Here is a 17,017-nt window from a genome sequence, read left to right as displayed (position 1 = left end):
AACCCAGAAGTCCTTCCTGTGGGGTACCCTCAAGCCCTTTCACACACACACACACACCCCGCTCCAGGGAAGAGCTGAGAAAGAAAAACAAAGGAAATCAGCTGTTGCCACCAGCTACTTAAACAACATATGCACAAACCACTCTTAGCACACCAAAAATCCAATCCTGTTCTTAAAAAAAATTATCAAAAACAAAAAGAAAGAAAATTCATCTGGAACTTAGGCTTTTGCTAGATTTAAAAAACCCACTTGCAAAAATAAAACATCAAGAATAACCTTCTTGAGGTCCAGTTTAAAGGTTACAAGCAAAACAAAAGCATTTGGGGTTAACACAGAGGAGTCCACAAACCAATAAGAAATAAAAGAAATAACCCTAATCACGTCTTCCTAGACCTTCCCTGACTTACTTACCTGTCTGGAGTTTCAGATAAGCAATCTCTATGTATGATCTGATGGTTTTTCATACCTGGCTTAAAGCTTCCTATATTATAGTTCAGCCCAGTTCCTGCTTGGCGTCTCCTCTCTCCAGAGAAAAACAAAACAGACAAAGGGCAAGTTTTTTTCCCAATTTTAAAAGGTTCTTTTGGTCAGGTGCCCACTCCCTTCTTTTTATCTATGGGCTTTTTTAACCCTTTACAGGTAAAGCAAGTAGAGAACAACTACCAAAAGGGTTGTATAGCTAACTGGCTGGCTGGGTGTCCATAAAAGGAAGCTACCTCCCCCTTCATTTATCATAGGTACCTATGCTCATATACAAAAAATTGGGAGAAATAGGTACTGTGCACTACAATCCAGCCAACACGAAGCCTAGGCAGGGAGTCACCTAAGCTAGCCAATGGGAGATGCAAACCAGAGGGATGTATGCTAAGCCCCACCCCTCTCTCTCAGAGTTTGGTGCCTCAGTCTGAACTTCCAGGACACACCTAGCTCTGATTACAATCCATGAGGAAATATAGGCATTTGGCTGCCTAAGTTGCATGCGGGGCCCAAAATAAAGCAGGAGGAGGCAGTCCTCTCTTATAACTTTCAGCCTAGTGAATAGGATACTCACTCACTATACCTCTAGTTCAAGTCCCCCCCTCTTACAGCGGGGCAGAGAGAAATTGAATAGGAATCTACCACCTCTCAGATAAGTGTCCTAACCACTGGGCTATGAGATATTTGATGTAGGGCTCCCTCAGTCCCTGCTATTGAAGTTGTTCCACTTTAATTGAATAAATAAATATTAATTGGGTCAGTGAAAGAGTTAGAATGACTCTATAGCCTAGTGATAAGGACACTCTCTGGGGCAGTAGCAAGTCTCTATTCAAATCCCTTGTCATCATTACGAGGAGAGGAAACTTCAACGGGGGTGGGGCGGGTTTCCCACAGTGGGTGAGTACTTTATCCACCAGGTTTAAGATTACAAAGGATGTCTTCCTGCTGCTGTTTGCTATGAACTTGCCTGAAAGACCTAATTCAATAGGCAGCTTCTGCGTATACCTGTGGGATCAGGCTCCTGCGTGTGATTAGGTGGTGATAACTCCTATCTTCCCTGGTTTGTGAATCACTCAGGAGCTGAGACTGGAGATAGGCCCCTGAGGGAAGATAAGCCCCCTAGAGTGAGGCTGCAGTGCAGTGGCAAAAACATAGGTGCCTACAGGTTGGGTGGCAGCCAATTGGGGATTTTATAGATAGCACTGGTACCTAAAAATGGGACTTAGGTGCCTAAATACCGTTGTGGATCGCACTCTAAGAACCTGAGGTTAAATCAACAGTCTTTCCAAACAGAGAATGCCCATTGGGAGTTTTATGTAGGAGAACATTTAAGTCTGAAGTTCTAAGCCAATAACTGGCAAATAAGTATAGGGTTAAGGAGCAAATTCTGGTCTTATTCTGACCAGTGTAAATCCAGATCAATTCCATCTACTTCAGTGGAGAAAAGAAGTAAAGAAATATTAGAAATTCATTATTTCCTACAAAATTTTAAAAAATAATTTATTAAATGCATTGATTGCAGTTTGCTGAAATGTTCAAGTTGTCCTTCCTTTTCCATTTTTGTTCTCATGGGCTTACACTGAGCTTTGTGTTTGAAAGCACCTGAAAAATTCAATGTAACTCACTCCAACCAAAACATCTTGCTGGGTTTCAGGTTACAATGCAAGCCAAGGCACAAAGATCAGTTCAGAATCTGGAGCCAAACAACTCCAAAATTAAGAATTTTAATTTTGGTTTGGCCCATTATGGAAATGTCAATCTGGATCTTAAATTCCCCAGAAATTAAACAGGTTTTGGTTTGGACCCCAAAAAAACATTTTGGTTGTCACTTTCTATTTTGAGAGCTTTATCTGATTAAAATAATGCTCAGATGGTATTATTAATATGGTGTAAATATGTTAAATCAAGTTTGATGAAACATTTTCTTTGGTTGTGAATGATAAAAGGTTCTTGCAAAAATATTGATATAAAATAGTCCTTCACATTCTGTGGAAGAGCTAGATTTCACAGAATAACTACTTTAAAAGCATTTAAATTACAAAGCAAAAGAAATCTGAATAACCTATGTGAGACATTATAAAGTATATATACGTGCTATGGATGTTGTACCTGATCACAGTTACAACCCATGAGCCTGATTCTCCATTGTCTTGCACATTTATATCCAGGCCAAGTGCAAAATGGATATAAAACTGACCCCTTTTATGAAGGACTATAAGATCTACTGATGAAAAAGTGCTATAGAAGAGTTATTGTATTATTGTTACCATCATTCTGATTGCACTTGGCATAGATGTAAATGATATAAGGCACAAGTGCAACAGCTGCCCTCTTGGCCAACACACCAGGACCTCCAGAGATAAATGCATTATCTGCTATAGCTTGAGCTAGACAGTCTCTGTAGGTAGGGGCTGTGACTACTCATATCCTTTGTGAATTGGCACAGAGGGGGACCTGTAACACACACTCACCAGAGGATTACACACAGAGAATCAGGTCCTATAACTTTATACAGTACATGTGGATGTTAAATATGTGCTGTAGAACACTTCCAACAGCAGGATGAGTTACAAATTTGTATTAGCAATACAACAATACAGCAACCATCTCTGGTGCCATCTATTGGGAAACTTATTAGAAAGTAGCAACTTATGCTGTAAGGATTTTTTAAATTTTTAGCCAGTGAGTCAAAATCCTACTCACCTTATTCACACAAATAAGGCAAGCAGGATTTGACCCAACATATTTTTTTCGTGGCACCCAATCCAGCTGTTTTAGCCCTTACTGCATGTACTGGAGCTGGAGCATATAAATCCTAAATAAAGGTCATCTGCAATCATACAAGGACAAATTCTGTGGTCCTAATCAAGCAAAATGTCTGGCCCAAGGAAGGCACAAAGCATAGGCTAATACATTTCTTTTCACTATTCTATGTGTTTCTAGATCCTTAATAATTAGGAATTTTACACAGAAGTCCTGACTGAAATTGAAATGTAGCCTTCAGATTTAAAATATTTTTACATTTCCTCAGTCTGAAAAAATATGAATGGAGCCTGTTTAAGAGGATTCAAACAGAAGTAGAATAAGGTAATTTAGTTTGCTGGTAACTGCACTAATTCAGCTGGGTTCAGATTTTCTTACCACAGAAGGCAAGGGTCATTGAGAGTATCAATGATTTCATGTGGTCCAGCTACCTATCAAAAATATTGAAGCTGTAATTGTCAGCTTGTTTTAAAATGCAGCTCTGTGCTAAAAGGTGACTCAGTAAAAATGGCAGTGTGGCTTTCCAAATTCACTTGTGTGTGTTTCATTGGTTTCCATATCAGATTTACTCTGTTTGAAAGTATAAAAATAAAAAGCCAGGGAGAGCCTACATTATCTACCTGCCCTGTGCTCCAGGCGCACGGTGGGTTTTTTACACTTCAAACACCAGCACCAGTATTACAACTTCTGGAGGCGATTTAGGCTTCAGCTACACCTAGGCAACCTGAGTGGCTTCAGATCATGGCCTCCGTAACACCTGTGCAATGCACCAAAGGCTGAAGGGGTTTTGAATAGGTGTCGCTGAGATCCTAATTTAGCCTGCAGAATCTGTATCACTTTTGAGGAGGTACGAGACAGAAAGATTCCAGGCAGCTGGTAGCTAGAAATAAAATGGGCCTAGTCCTTAGGTATGCCACATCCCTGTTTGGCATGGCTAAGGAAAGATGTATACTGCCTTTGTGCTCTCTAAGTCATCCCGATTCCTAACAGCCCACTAGGAGCCAGGTATGCCACCTATAACCAGGGGACAAAAGCAGGTTGTGCAGAGCCAGCTCCTTTCCAGGTGCCTGGCATGGCAGTTTCCCAGCCCCATTGACCTGATCCAAAGCCCAAGGAAGTCAGTAGAAATATTTCCATTCCCTTTAATGGACTTGGATTAGGTCCTATGGCCACATTTTAAAAAATATTTGTAGGCACCTAAAGATTGTACATGGGCACCAGATCTATGAAGGGATTTAGGCATTGTGATGCTGAGCATCACAGTGCCTAGCTTTTAGGTATCTAGAAAATCACAGGAACAACAGTGTAATGCACAAGGCTGAGTTAGGTGCCTAGGCTCCTAGTGGGATTTTCAGAACCACCTAGCTGATAAACTCCCACTGAAAGCAATGGGAGTTAAGTTGGGATTCACAAGGGGTACTTAGGTGCTACAATACACCGCACCCCTGAGGAAGGTGCCAAGCTCCTGTACAATCAAGGGGAGAATTAGGTGCCTAAGAATAGGATTCACAAAAGCCCAAAATGCTGATCAGGGAACTGCCCAAACTAGCCAAAAGGAAATGCTGAGAAGAAAGATGTGGTCTAACCCCCACCACTCAAAATTACTTAAGTGCAGGCCAGAGGGAGGCCCATGTCACCATTTGGGATTCAGTCTTGGACCCTCTCTTGGAGTTAGGCATCTAAGCTAGGTCAGCCCTTTCTCAAGAAAAGAGGAGGAGGAGCTGTTGCCCTCTTGCACAAAGTCCAGTGGTTAGAGCAGTCACTCAGGACATGGAAAACTCAGGTTCAATTCCCCTTGTGTCTGATTTGGAGCAGGGACTTGGATTTGGGTTTCCCACCTTTCAGGAGCATTCCCTAACCACTGGGCTATGGGGTAGGTCTCTCTCTCTCTCCTGAAGAAGCTGTTGTTGCTGTTGAAGAAGTTCAAGAAGTTGAAGCTGTTCCAATGTGTATAAATAATTAATCATTCATTGGAGCAGGAGGCATTGGAACCTGAATCTCTCACATCCCACATGAATGTCCTAACCAGTGGGCTAGAAGTTATAAAGGGGTGGGATGGAGGGGGCGCAGGGTGGAGGGGGGGCAGGGAAGAAAAGAAGCACAAGCACAGCCACCACCTCTGGCTGTTTTGTGCGGATTTAGGCATGCCTGGAGCATACCTACTGTATCGGGCCCAAGAGGCCATTTGTGAATCCTGCTGGGGCTTAGGCATGAATGAGGTGCCTAGACATTTAGTGCCGTCAGGACTGAGATAGCTGTTAGCCTGTCCATCTGCCAAAATGTAGGTGCCTCAGGAACTTTAATGGTGGGTGTCTAGAGATTTTAGGTACCTGCAGGGTTAGGCAGCCACTGGGATTTTATGAATGCTGGTGGTACCTAAATGTTGGATTTAGGAGCCAAAAGAGGCAGTTGGATGCCTATTTCCCCCTTGTGAATCCCACCCTCTGTGCCTATCTGCATCTGTAGGTGCCTAAAACAACCTTTACAAACCTTTGCAAATCTGGCCTCATGGTGTTTATTTAATTAAAATTTACCATTTTGCCACTTCTTGGAAGGATAGCTTTTTTCTTCAAAAAGAATCAATTGGAGGATCAATCTCAAAATCAGCATATTGTGGAGGAAATGTATTGAAATTTTGCTACTCAGGGAAGGCATATGGTGGAGATTTTTCACTGCTGTAAATTGTCATAGGTCCATTATGGAGTTATGATAGTTTACAACAGCAGAGGATCTACCAAGTGAATTTTAAAAGTTGTTGAACATAATCACTTAATTATCAAAATGATTTCATCTTAATTGGAAGTCAAATTGATAGAAAAATATAGTAATTCCAGTCAAATATATATTTTAACCAATGTATTGTGCATTCTCTGATGTAGATTTTAGTTTTCTTCTTTTCTCTTCTCTCCTTTATTCTTATTATGCTGAAAACCAGACAATGGTCGCAATGTCAAAGGTAATGTATGAGTATAAAAGGTACCACCCAGTTCTGCAGCTGCCACACTCCTTGGCATGTTAACTTGCCTGCTGTATGAAATGTACAAATGCAACATTCTCATGCTGACCTCTATAGGGCCAGGTGCATTACTGAAATTATCTTTGTTTTAGTTTGTTGGAGACATAATTAGTCCCTCAGCTATAGCCACTACATTAGCTATCACTCCTTGGAAGAAGTGAAGGAATGGTTAAATATTAATTATGCTCGTTCTTCTTAAATGTTTGTTAACAAAAAGAGAGAAAGAGAGATTACCTAATTCAGCGCTGCAGTTCTTATACAGGCAAAACTGTTATTGAAGCCACTGGGAATTTTGTCTATGAAATGACTGTAGAATTGGATCCTTAATGAACAATCAATAGTTAGGAGGCATTTAGTTCTATTTCAGTTACCATCTTACAAGTAAAGAACATTAAATAATAATCAGGACCCATGTGGCAGTCTCTTCATTTATTCCTCTTTTGTCTCCTTAAAACTAGTTTCACGCTCCTGGATGGCAGGGGGTATGGTTTCAAGCTTACTGTAGTATTCAAATGGGCATGCATGAACTTCATTGCCAATTTCACATTGAAATAACTCTTAATCATGTACACTAGTATTCAGAAATCATTTCTATTCACCAGAACAATGACAGGAAAAGGTGGCTGAGCTGTGCCTTGTATATACCATTTGGATTTAATTCCATAGCTCCTTCTTCTGCTTCTGGAAAACACTTCTTGCACAATGCATCAGAAAACTGAATTCTGCAACAGAAAACAGAAAACTGCAATAATTGTAGCTAAATTTGGGGACTGTTTGGTTCATGATTTCATGCATGCTGCAAAAGTGTGTGTACCTGGTAAAATGTCTCCTTACTAAACTGCATGCAGTGCATGAGCTAAATTCTGTAAGCAATTCATCACCAGTGGACTATGAAGTCACTACATTTGCTTCTTGTGTATGTCAGCAGAATTTTAAATATAGTGCAATGTCTTTTTTCTGTAAATCAAGTTTTGTAAGTGAATTTACTGCTAGTGAAAGATGATGGATTGACATCACAGGAGAGTGAAGTCCTCAATTAATCTACAGAACAGGTACAGCACAAGCCGTGACAGTGCAACACTGCCCCACCAACGTGCCTCACATCTGATCTAGAGGGATTTCGTTTGGGGCAAAGGGAGGGATATTTCATTTCCCATGTTTATTCAATCCCTGGTCTCTCTGCTGAAACTGTCAAGAAGGGGCCAATTAGCGTCAGTGGTGGTGGTATTTTGTTTTGATTTTTTTTCTTTTGTTTTTTCCTCTCCCTGATACAGACATCTGTCTACTAGGAAATGAATCCAGAACAGCTCACAGTTGGGAGTAATTTTCAGTCACTGCAAACCAGACATTTGGGATTAACCCAGTAATGTCCTTTAATGAAGTAACGTTATTAACTCATTGTCAATAAGATATTTTAAACCTGGAAATAACTTTTTTTAAGCCAAAGGATAAAAAACAAGTGTGCTATAATACTAATGTTATAGAAAGGGAATTAATTTGCAAACTGGATACTATCAGATTAGGCCTGAATAGAGACTGGGAGTGGTTGGGTCATTATAAAACCTAAACTTAATTTCCCCAATACTAATTTCTCCCTACTGTTACTCACACCTTCTTGTCAACTGTCTGTAATGGGCCACTCCCTTACCACTTCAAAAGTTATTTTTCCTCCCTTGGTATCCGGCTGTTAATTGATTTAACTCGTTAGACTGACCTCACACTTGGTAAAGCAACCCCCCATCCTTTCATGTATTTATACCTGCTCCTGTATTTTCCCTCCAGTTATCCGATGAAGTGGGTTCTAGCCCACGAAAGCTTATGCCCAAATAAATTTGTTAGTCTCTAAGGTGCCACAAGGACTCCTCCTTGTTTTTATTAAATCTCTAGTGAATCACTAGTCAAAGAGCTAGTCAAACAAATAAAGCCATTTCTCAGAGAGGGGTAATTAATTTTATCTCTAAACTTCCTTATGGTTCTCCAGTCCCACTCCCCTCTTTAAAAAGATTACTTTGTACCAAGCACATTTTCTGGCTCTCAGACCAGTGCAGAGTGTAGAGTAATGATCAGCTGTATAGATTCAAATGCCTCTGTGCAGTATTGGAAAGAGCTACCTTTAACCGACATCCATTTCATGAAGCATCTGAGTTGCAGTTGTTTTTGAACAACTATCATGAATCTTATTAGAAGAACACAAGGCTCTGAAATGTATATGGAATATGATAGGAAGTCCTATTTCTCTCAATAATTTGTTGAGAATGACAATTGTAACAATACTTCTTGAAAATTAGTGCACTGGTATAAGAGGTTTTTCAGGAACATTCCATAATATTCACGAGTCAAATCCTAAGCCCCTTATTCAGTTGAAGTCAATAGGAGCTTTGTCTAAATAATGTCTGAGTAAAAATGCAATAAAAATCTTGGGTTTTGGTCCTTGTTGGGTGCCTAAAAACCCAAAATGAAGACCATATATTAATGAATACTTCAATTCAAAGAACAGTTCTAAAATTCTTTTAGTAGTTTTACATATGGTTTATTGGACCAAATCCATCCCAGGTATATTTCTATTTGCTCTAATAAAGTTGTATAATGGATGAATTTAACTCACTGTATATATTTAAAAATATTCCTTAGAACCAGTTATGAATCTAATTTTATTTAGAATCTCTATACACTGGACCAGTGCCACCTGAGACTGGAGCACTACCAAAGCGGATCAGATTATAACATTGGCTAAATGACCATATGACAAATTGCATAAGTAAAGTGCAGTCTGTTGAGAATGCAGTAATAGTAAATTGGTCCTCTGTGGAGTAGACTTCAATAAACAATATGAGAATGAGATTACTGATTGAAAACTGTTTGGTACCATTTTCTCTCTATTATAATCCTGGTCACATGGATGAAAAAAAAATGAGATTTAGAATCTATATGCAAATAAAGACACAGCAGGCATTAAGTACCAGGATATCACAATAGATGCATCATGCTAAGGGACCTAGATGTCATAGCTAATTAATTAAACCAAGGGAATGAAGAGAGACACAGGTTATAAAATACCTTAATGAGGTAGATAAATACTTGTTTTTAGTAAAATCACTTCAATTTTTTGCATGTAAAATTACTACTGCTTCTCCATCTCCACTGTAATTATTTTAAAGATGGATGTCAAATAATTTTAAACCATATCTGCACTCAATTGGCTGTTGTCTAAAATACCTGAAATGATTTAATCAGCAGGATTTGGAGAAAGGGCAAATATTCAAATAATATCACTCAATTTACCAAAATATGCTCATCTTTTATAATTTATAATTTTACAGACATAAGCAACACAGATGTGTTTAACCAGTAATAAAAAATAATCTTGTGACTTGGCTGTTCAGTGAGTCACAATGCTGAAGACTACAGCTCTTGAGCACCCAGGCAGAACTGCCATTCCTGTACAAAATCAGTTCCTGTGACCTTCTTTCACTTTTATATGTAAAGTAAGGACATTATATTTCCAACCTATATTGTGACTGGTTCAGAATTTTTAGGGATATATATACACAGCATCCATTGACATGGTTTATCCATTGACTTCATGTACAGTACCGTAGGCTGTGGACAAAGAGAATTGTGTATGCCCATCCAAAAGCAAATTTGTGCCTTATTGGCCAGTAAAAGTCCTCTTTTTATACAGACTTTTTTATTATAAACAAAATTTAGATTAACTATTTTAGGTACATATTTCTGTGGTTCATCATTTAAACATCATGGATAAAGTCTTTAGTTCTCTCCATTTGTCAAATATTAAGTATGCTTTCCAATTTTTAGGGCCTTTCAATCATATCAAGTCAAGTCTATTGGGATCCACATCGGATTCGAACCTCAACAAATATAGTACCATCAACAAAATTCCTCAGCTCACTCTGAACTTTTCAGATATCAAAAATGACAAAAAGTCTTCATCACCTCCTTCTTCAGAGAAAACAATTATTGCACCCAAGGTGAAAGATCGAACGCACAATGTAACAGAGAAGGTTACCCAGGTAGGATCTGGTTTACAATCCAATACTTTTCGTTCTCTGAATTCCTAGTCTATGTTTTAATTCTATTAAATTCATTTTTCACATTGTTTATTCTGAAACCTTGCTCATCATGAATGATTTGGATGTTTCCAAAACATTTTAAATTATTGGGGTTTGTGCTTTCTAGTTCAATTATTATCCATGCCAGGCGTAAAAGGGGTAGTTTTGTTGATGTTGCTAAGCTTCTCCTAAAATGCCCTATTATACTCCAAAGTGGTGTAAATAGTTAAAAACGTTTACTATTCACTGATGATGGGATGTAGTCTGTTATTTATAGTGTTTGGGCATTTACTTTATTGCCACCCAGTGTCCACGGTGACTCTACATTAGTGATTCCTGACAGTGCATGCTCAATCAATATGTGGCTTATTTTGTGTAGCTTCTCATTCTGTATTCCTTTTCCTCAACCAACTTTCTGAACTTCTGGTCAGTGCAAAGTACAATGTAACAGTAAATGATATGTGATTATGCTACTGCTATTGGTAGCATAATGATGCCCACTAATTTATGTTCCAGTTCCTTATCTTTTCATATTACCTTTCTCTGTGGGCCACTTTTTCTCACACACATACAAAAACAGCTGTCAAAATCAGATATGAAGGCCCTTGGACTTCATTTTTACAATTTGGACCAAAGCAAGCATTTTCTCCGTGTTTCCATCTGCATACATACAAATATATGCTGGCACCTTCTGTTTGTTAGCATCTGTGTATGCCTATGATAACTTCTGCCAGCAGTGGGGATGTGATGTGTAACTGAAGCCAAGTTGAGCACTCAGAAAATTTGGCCCATTTTTAATGACATTTGTTTTAACCTGCTGAAATATGTACACAAACCAAATCTGGCTGGTGTAGGATTAACCATACCCTAACAGCAATGTGTACAGTAGACTGAAAGTCTATAAAACTGTATCATAAACATTAATGCCTTTTATACCATAGCCTTTTGTACGTGGAGGGGTGGAGCACAATCTCAGGAAGGGGAGTGGAGAGATTTTGCCTGGAGTGGACACAATCTCACCAGAACAGGATAAATATGATTGGTCCCTTTGGTGTACATGCTCTTTCTGTGCAGAGTGGGGACTGGCCCATGATCTGGGGGAAGGAGTAGGACATCAGGAACAAGCATTCCCTGTGTTCCCTACAATCAGGGAGTACAGGAACTGTTACTGTGACGGTTTCTTTTGTCCCTCCACTCCTGTGCCTGAGCACAGGAGGTGGTCACAATTTGTCCCTAGCAAACTGATCTGCATGGTGATAGTGTGGATAAGTCTCGGTGTGTATGCATAAAATATACAGTACAGTAAAGTGGCAGGGGAGAGAGAGAGAGACTATATACACACAATTCACACTTTCTGTATTTAGGAAAGTATAGTGCAAGAACAGACTCTCATTGTCTGTTCTGTTCTGACATATAAGATTGTGCTGTTGTGGAGTTATCTGTTGTTGTGGAGTTATCTGAACTTAATAATTTATTGAACACAGGAAGATACTGAAGAGTCCAAATACAGAGACTACAGAGGCTGGAAAGGTCTTCATCCATTATTCAATATGATCTATACCCAGCTTGTCACTATAGGATGTGTTGCTCTCTTGCCAGACTGATGAACAGAGTAGAATACAGATAAATGGAATAAGTTTCCATTTTTAAGCCCTCAGAAGCAGCTAATGGGAACTCCAGTGAATTTTCATTGCACACTTAGGAAATCAGCCTACTTTTAGCTGGACAGTGCTAGTTAATGGCCACAAGAACGTCAGGAGTTATACTGGTTACTGGCTGGATTGAAGGATAGGGCCCTGAGAGTTAAGAAACCAGTGATAGATGAAACTCTAGAGGCCCAAAAGGTCAATATGGATCAGCATGCAAAAGTTTGGGTGTTTATTTAAAGCTTACCAGAGTTGCTTCAATCTGTAAATATCAGAAGACTTTGCTTTCTTGTGAGTTTTTCTGTGCTTGCTGCCATCAGATGGACAGGAAAACTGCTAGAACAGCCTTTCTTTTAGCATTCAGTGACTCATAATTCCAGTCCCAGCTAAAACAGCAAGTGCAGTGGTGTGAGAATACACAAAAATCAAGTTGAGTTCAATTTTAGCTTAGGGAAGAAACCCTGATTCATTCTTGTTTTATACCCTATCCACTTCAATTATCCAGAGTTCCAACCATTAAAAATTAACATTTTTCTTGGCCTCCTTTCTATATTCTAGGCCTGCTGAGTTGTGCTGATTTTTAGAGAAGTATTTTCAAAAATTTATATGGGGTCTGACCATAATAGGAGACACAGAGCTACAGCTGGCATGCACCACTTTGAAAATATACCACCAGAATACTTTTGAATTTTGTAGGATATAATAAATTATTGTATTTGTTTGGAGGAACAATCAAACTCTTGCATTAAAAGACTAGCAGTCATATCTCTGGTGACTCAATGAGGTTATTCTCCTGTATACAGGGTTACAGTCATATGGAACATGAGTGGAGTACAACACCAAGAAAAATTTGAAGTCTCACAAAACATAATGATACATTAGATTTCAAGCTTTAATGTTTATAGTCTACCAAAAGAGATCAGATTCAGCCTCTGCTGGTTCAAAGGTACAAGTTGCATTGATCTGTGCCAATGGGAGTTGCTGCACCCAAGTAGATTCTGCCCCAGTGAGCAGAGATGCTGTTACACCGCCATTCTCTGGAGGAGTAGACAGTTCCATCAGAGGCTGGCAGTTTAAATTCTCTCAGAGGCTCCATAGGAGGGCCACTAGTAGAGTCTAATGTGAGGATAGTTTGTGAATCCATATCCCCTGGCTGCCATAGTCACATCATCTTTGAAAGCAGCACAGCCCTCTTTTGTGTCTGTAATGTATCTCTTAGTGCCTTTGGAGCTCTCTGCTATTAGAGATAGTCCTGTCTCATACAGAATCTCTACCCATTCTGCACAGACCTAAAATGGTCTTCTTAATTCTAACCTAGCCTGACATTTCATACAGCAGTGGCCCTTAAAATTTACTAGTTAAGTAAGATTTTTCAGTTTGATAACCCTCCTGTTTGCAGCTTTCAAGGTATTTTCTGTAGTAAACACTGAGAAGGACAAGTGAAATCTGCAGACACTTAGGACACACACACACACACCTGTTTATATACTGTGTCCTAGGTAAAACCAGGAGGATTTTAAAGAGCTATCATGCCATTATAATATATTGCACAATAGATGGCATAACTATCCATGAGGAAAAGTTTTCTTCAAATTCTACTGCACTTTTGCCCTGACAGCATGCCATTCAATGTTATTTGAAGGCTTTCCACTTTATCTGTATTCCAATCAAATTTTCAGTTGATCAGTAAGTATTAACACAATTTATAGGTCACACATCATTTCTTCACAAAACCACTCAGGCCAAGTGAAAACATGATCAGACACTTCAGATCAGTCTACAGTAGAGGTAACGGTTGGTTTTAGCTTCAAAGAAAATTATTTTCCTTCCTTTTAATATGTATTAAAAGTAACCACTTCATTGTGAGAAGTCCATTGCATCTGCTGTGACATCAGTGAAATAGGGCATACGTCATATATTCAGCAGGCATGTTTGACCTGAATATTCTTGGTACATTCAACAGCAGTCAAAGAGGCAACAGGAAATAGAAATTAGTTGTGACTTTAGCCCAGTTAATCAATCTCAAGAACCTTTTAGAGACAATCCTAAGTAAGCCTCCCTCCCTCTGGTCCTCATGCAGTGCCTGGCCAGAGCTGCAGTCCTTGCTTCCTTGTGAGTACAAGGAATGCTCTCTACATGCCAGGAAAGCTGAACTAGCTGGAAGGGTTCTCCCAGCACATTTGCTTAAGGGGTGCAGCAATGTCCATGTGCCTGATGCCTACTGATGGAGTGCCAGTGGCATTGAGCTCCCTACATGCACAATGTGTCATGGAGTTCCTGTTGAGACTGTGTAGCTCTGCATTTACACCGCTGCCTAATAGGCAAGACTAATATCTAAGGGCAAGATTTTCAAAGGCATTTAGGTATCTAAGATGTAGATAGGTGCCTGGTGGGATTTTCAAATGCACCTAGATTCGCATCTTTAGGCACCCAAATACCTTTGAAAATCTGACCCTACGAGATTTAGGGAAATTATTTAAGGCCACTGAAGGCAATGGAAGTCTTTCTATTGACTTCAATAGTAACAGCTACTATTATTATTTTTATTTATATTTAGTGCCTAGAGACCAGCCAGGCTAGGTCCACAATGTGCTAGATGTTGTACAAATATATAGAAAATGCCAGTCCCTAGCCCCAAACTGCTTACAGTCTCCATGGACATAGGGTCAGGCCCTAAATACTTGGCCAATGGGAGATTGCTGAAGATGAGAAGAACTGTTTATCAGCCTGCATGGAAGTATTAATGGCATAAGGAGGATCTCATGTAAGATAGCCTTCTACTTTCCATAGGCCTGATTTCTTCTTACTGCCTCTTTATACTGCTGCCATGCCAGACAGTTTCCATACTCCTCTGCCCCTTGACAGAAATATAAAATAACATATTGTCCATCCTACTGGAGAAATAGAGATAAAATTTGTATTAGTTCTATCTTAAAATCAGTTAGTCCCTAAAATGTAATTGGATTCTTATCTTTCCCATAGTTCCCTTTAGATAGTTAACTTGTGCCTTCAACCACTGCACTTTCTTCCTTGGTCAGTCGTGAAAGATTTAATCTCTTCTGGGTCAATTTTCATATATTTTAAATTATTCAAATTAGTTTTACAGAGAAATCTTTTTACATCTAATATGGCAAAAAGTCAAGTTTCATTAAAAAGCCTAGGTTTTATAAGTTATGCAAGCATAAGTCAAGCTTGATTGTCTTTTTCTAAACTCTGATGGGCTAAATTAGTGCCAATATGCACAATTCCTATCTGCTAATGATTCTACGTTATGGGCAGATTTTTTTAAAATCTACATTTATTCCCCAAACAATTTAGATATTATGAAAGCTCCAACAGAAATGTCTCAGATCAGCTTGACCTGCTGAGAACACTAATTCTCACTAAATTTAAAATTAAATGTGAAATGCTCTGTCAAAAATGCTTCATGGAACACTTCCAATTCAATTTGACATAATCTTATGTCTCTATTAACTTTGTTTCTTTCTAAATCTCTCTAATACAGAACCACGTTGGAAATATAACATTTACTGTAATGAGAGAAAAATCTAGTAGCAGAAAGATATTCCTTCCTGCCTTATTACCTTCATTTCCCAGACTTTTCCTTTATTCCTAATGCCTAAACTACATAAGTAGGTACAGGGTCAAATCCTCATCTGGTGTAAATAGATGTAGTTCCATTGAAGTCAATAATAGTATGCCTATTTACACCAGTGGAGAACCGTGCCAATAAATTATATCTGTCTGCCTTTTGCAGGCAAATTCAGTTTATCCAGGAATAAGTTACATTTTATTTCCTGTGCATCAACAACACAACTAGTCATGGGGGAAAAAACTGACAAATGTCCTTTTTTTGTGAATTTGACTAGAGGTAAAATTTTCAAAAGTGAATTTGGGATTTTCAAAAGACACATAGGCGCTTTTGAAATTTCACTGGGTCCCTATCTGCATCTATAGGTGCCTACATACTTTTGAAAATCTGGCCCGAGGCCTCCTCCCATTTGTGCTCTAGGAAGCTCACCATGTTTCCAGCTTTCTAACACAGCAAAGAAGTTTTTATACCAGGTTTGAAAACCAAATGCAGAGATAAACCAACAGGATATGAGAGTAATGATACAGAGGATAATGATGAGTCAGTGTCATGGTCAGGCTGAAGCAGCGCTCCAATATTTTGTTCTGGACTGGAGTGCATCAAACAATTCCTCTCCTTCATTCCCCACACACAACATACCCTGACTATTCAACTTCTTTCTTCTATCCCCCAGAGCCACATCTCTCTTTCCTTGTTTTTCCATTCCTCAGCTTTATTGAAAAAAAGCCACTTCCCACTGCTGTAGTCTGGCATCTCCACCAGGATGGTGGCTATCTCTATAACCCAATGCCATAGAGGGTTGTCAGCTCATGCACTGCACTGAGTTGTCCGAAAGCATGAGAGTCTCATTCTGTGGAGTTTGGTATATCTGTGATGCATCACTAATAGTGGACCTAGTAGCTGCAGAATAAGAAAGAAGGCAGAATGGGTTCCTTTTTCAGAAAGTATCTAGGGGACGGAAGGAAAATATTTCCATCACTTCTATCACATTCTAAAGCTGGGTAGGACATTCAAGGAATGAAAAAGAGAAGGGAGATGGTACAAGGGTGGTGAGACAGAGAGGAAGGAAATTAATGGAAGTGATGATTGGAAATATTATCATTTTTAAAGGCCAGAGGGGAAGTAAAGGATAAAAGAAGGTTAGCAAGCTAATAAGAGCAACTAGAGGTTTGGCTGAGGAAAAGAAAGGGGAGGAAGAATCCCTGAAAGAATAGCAGTGATTACAACAGAAAAGAAATACTAATTTAAGTGAAAAGCAAAATTGGGGAGAGGAGGAAAATAAGTACAAACAGTATCTTACAACTGATAAAATATGGAACGCAGAACATAATTCTTTCCCTGAAGTGTTTACAGACAGTCTGAAGATATGAACAAGTATAAGACAATGAACAAGCATTGAGTGGTGAATGATCACTGTAGTTATACTATTTCATTGAACAGGTGCACTTCGGAA

General features: G+C 39.1%; 1 protein-coding gene across 1 annotated transcript in view; it reads left to right on the top strand.

The window, feature by feature from the left end:
* Nucleotides 1-17,017, top strand: part of KCNH7 (potassium voltage-gated channel subfamily H member 7) — a 337,214-nt gene that overhangs the window by 228,830 nt on the left and 91,367 nt on the right. The window contains exons 5-6 of the mRNA XM_077829919.1: nt 6,176-6,196; nt 10,073-10,287. Of these exons, the coding sequence (XP_077686045.1) occupies nt 6,176-6,196; nt 10,073-10,287 (236 nt within the window). The remainder of the gene's footprint in view (nt 1-6,175; nt 6,197-10,072; nt 10,288-17,017) is intronic.

The sequence above is a fragment of the Eretmochelys imbricata genome, chromosome 11 (genome assembly GCF_965152235.1).
Source record: "Eretmochelys imbricata isolate rEreImb1 chromosome 11, rEreImb1.hap1, whole genome shotgun sequence".
In the NCBI taxonomy this organism is placed as follows: Eukaryota; Metazoa; Chordata; order Testudines; family Cheloniidae; genus Eretmochelys; species Eretmochelys imbricata.
Note: the sequence above shows the minus strand (reverse complement) of the source record. Positions and strands in the feature narration are given on the sequence as shown.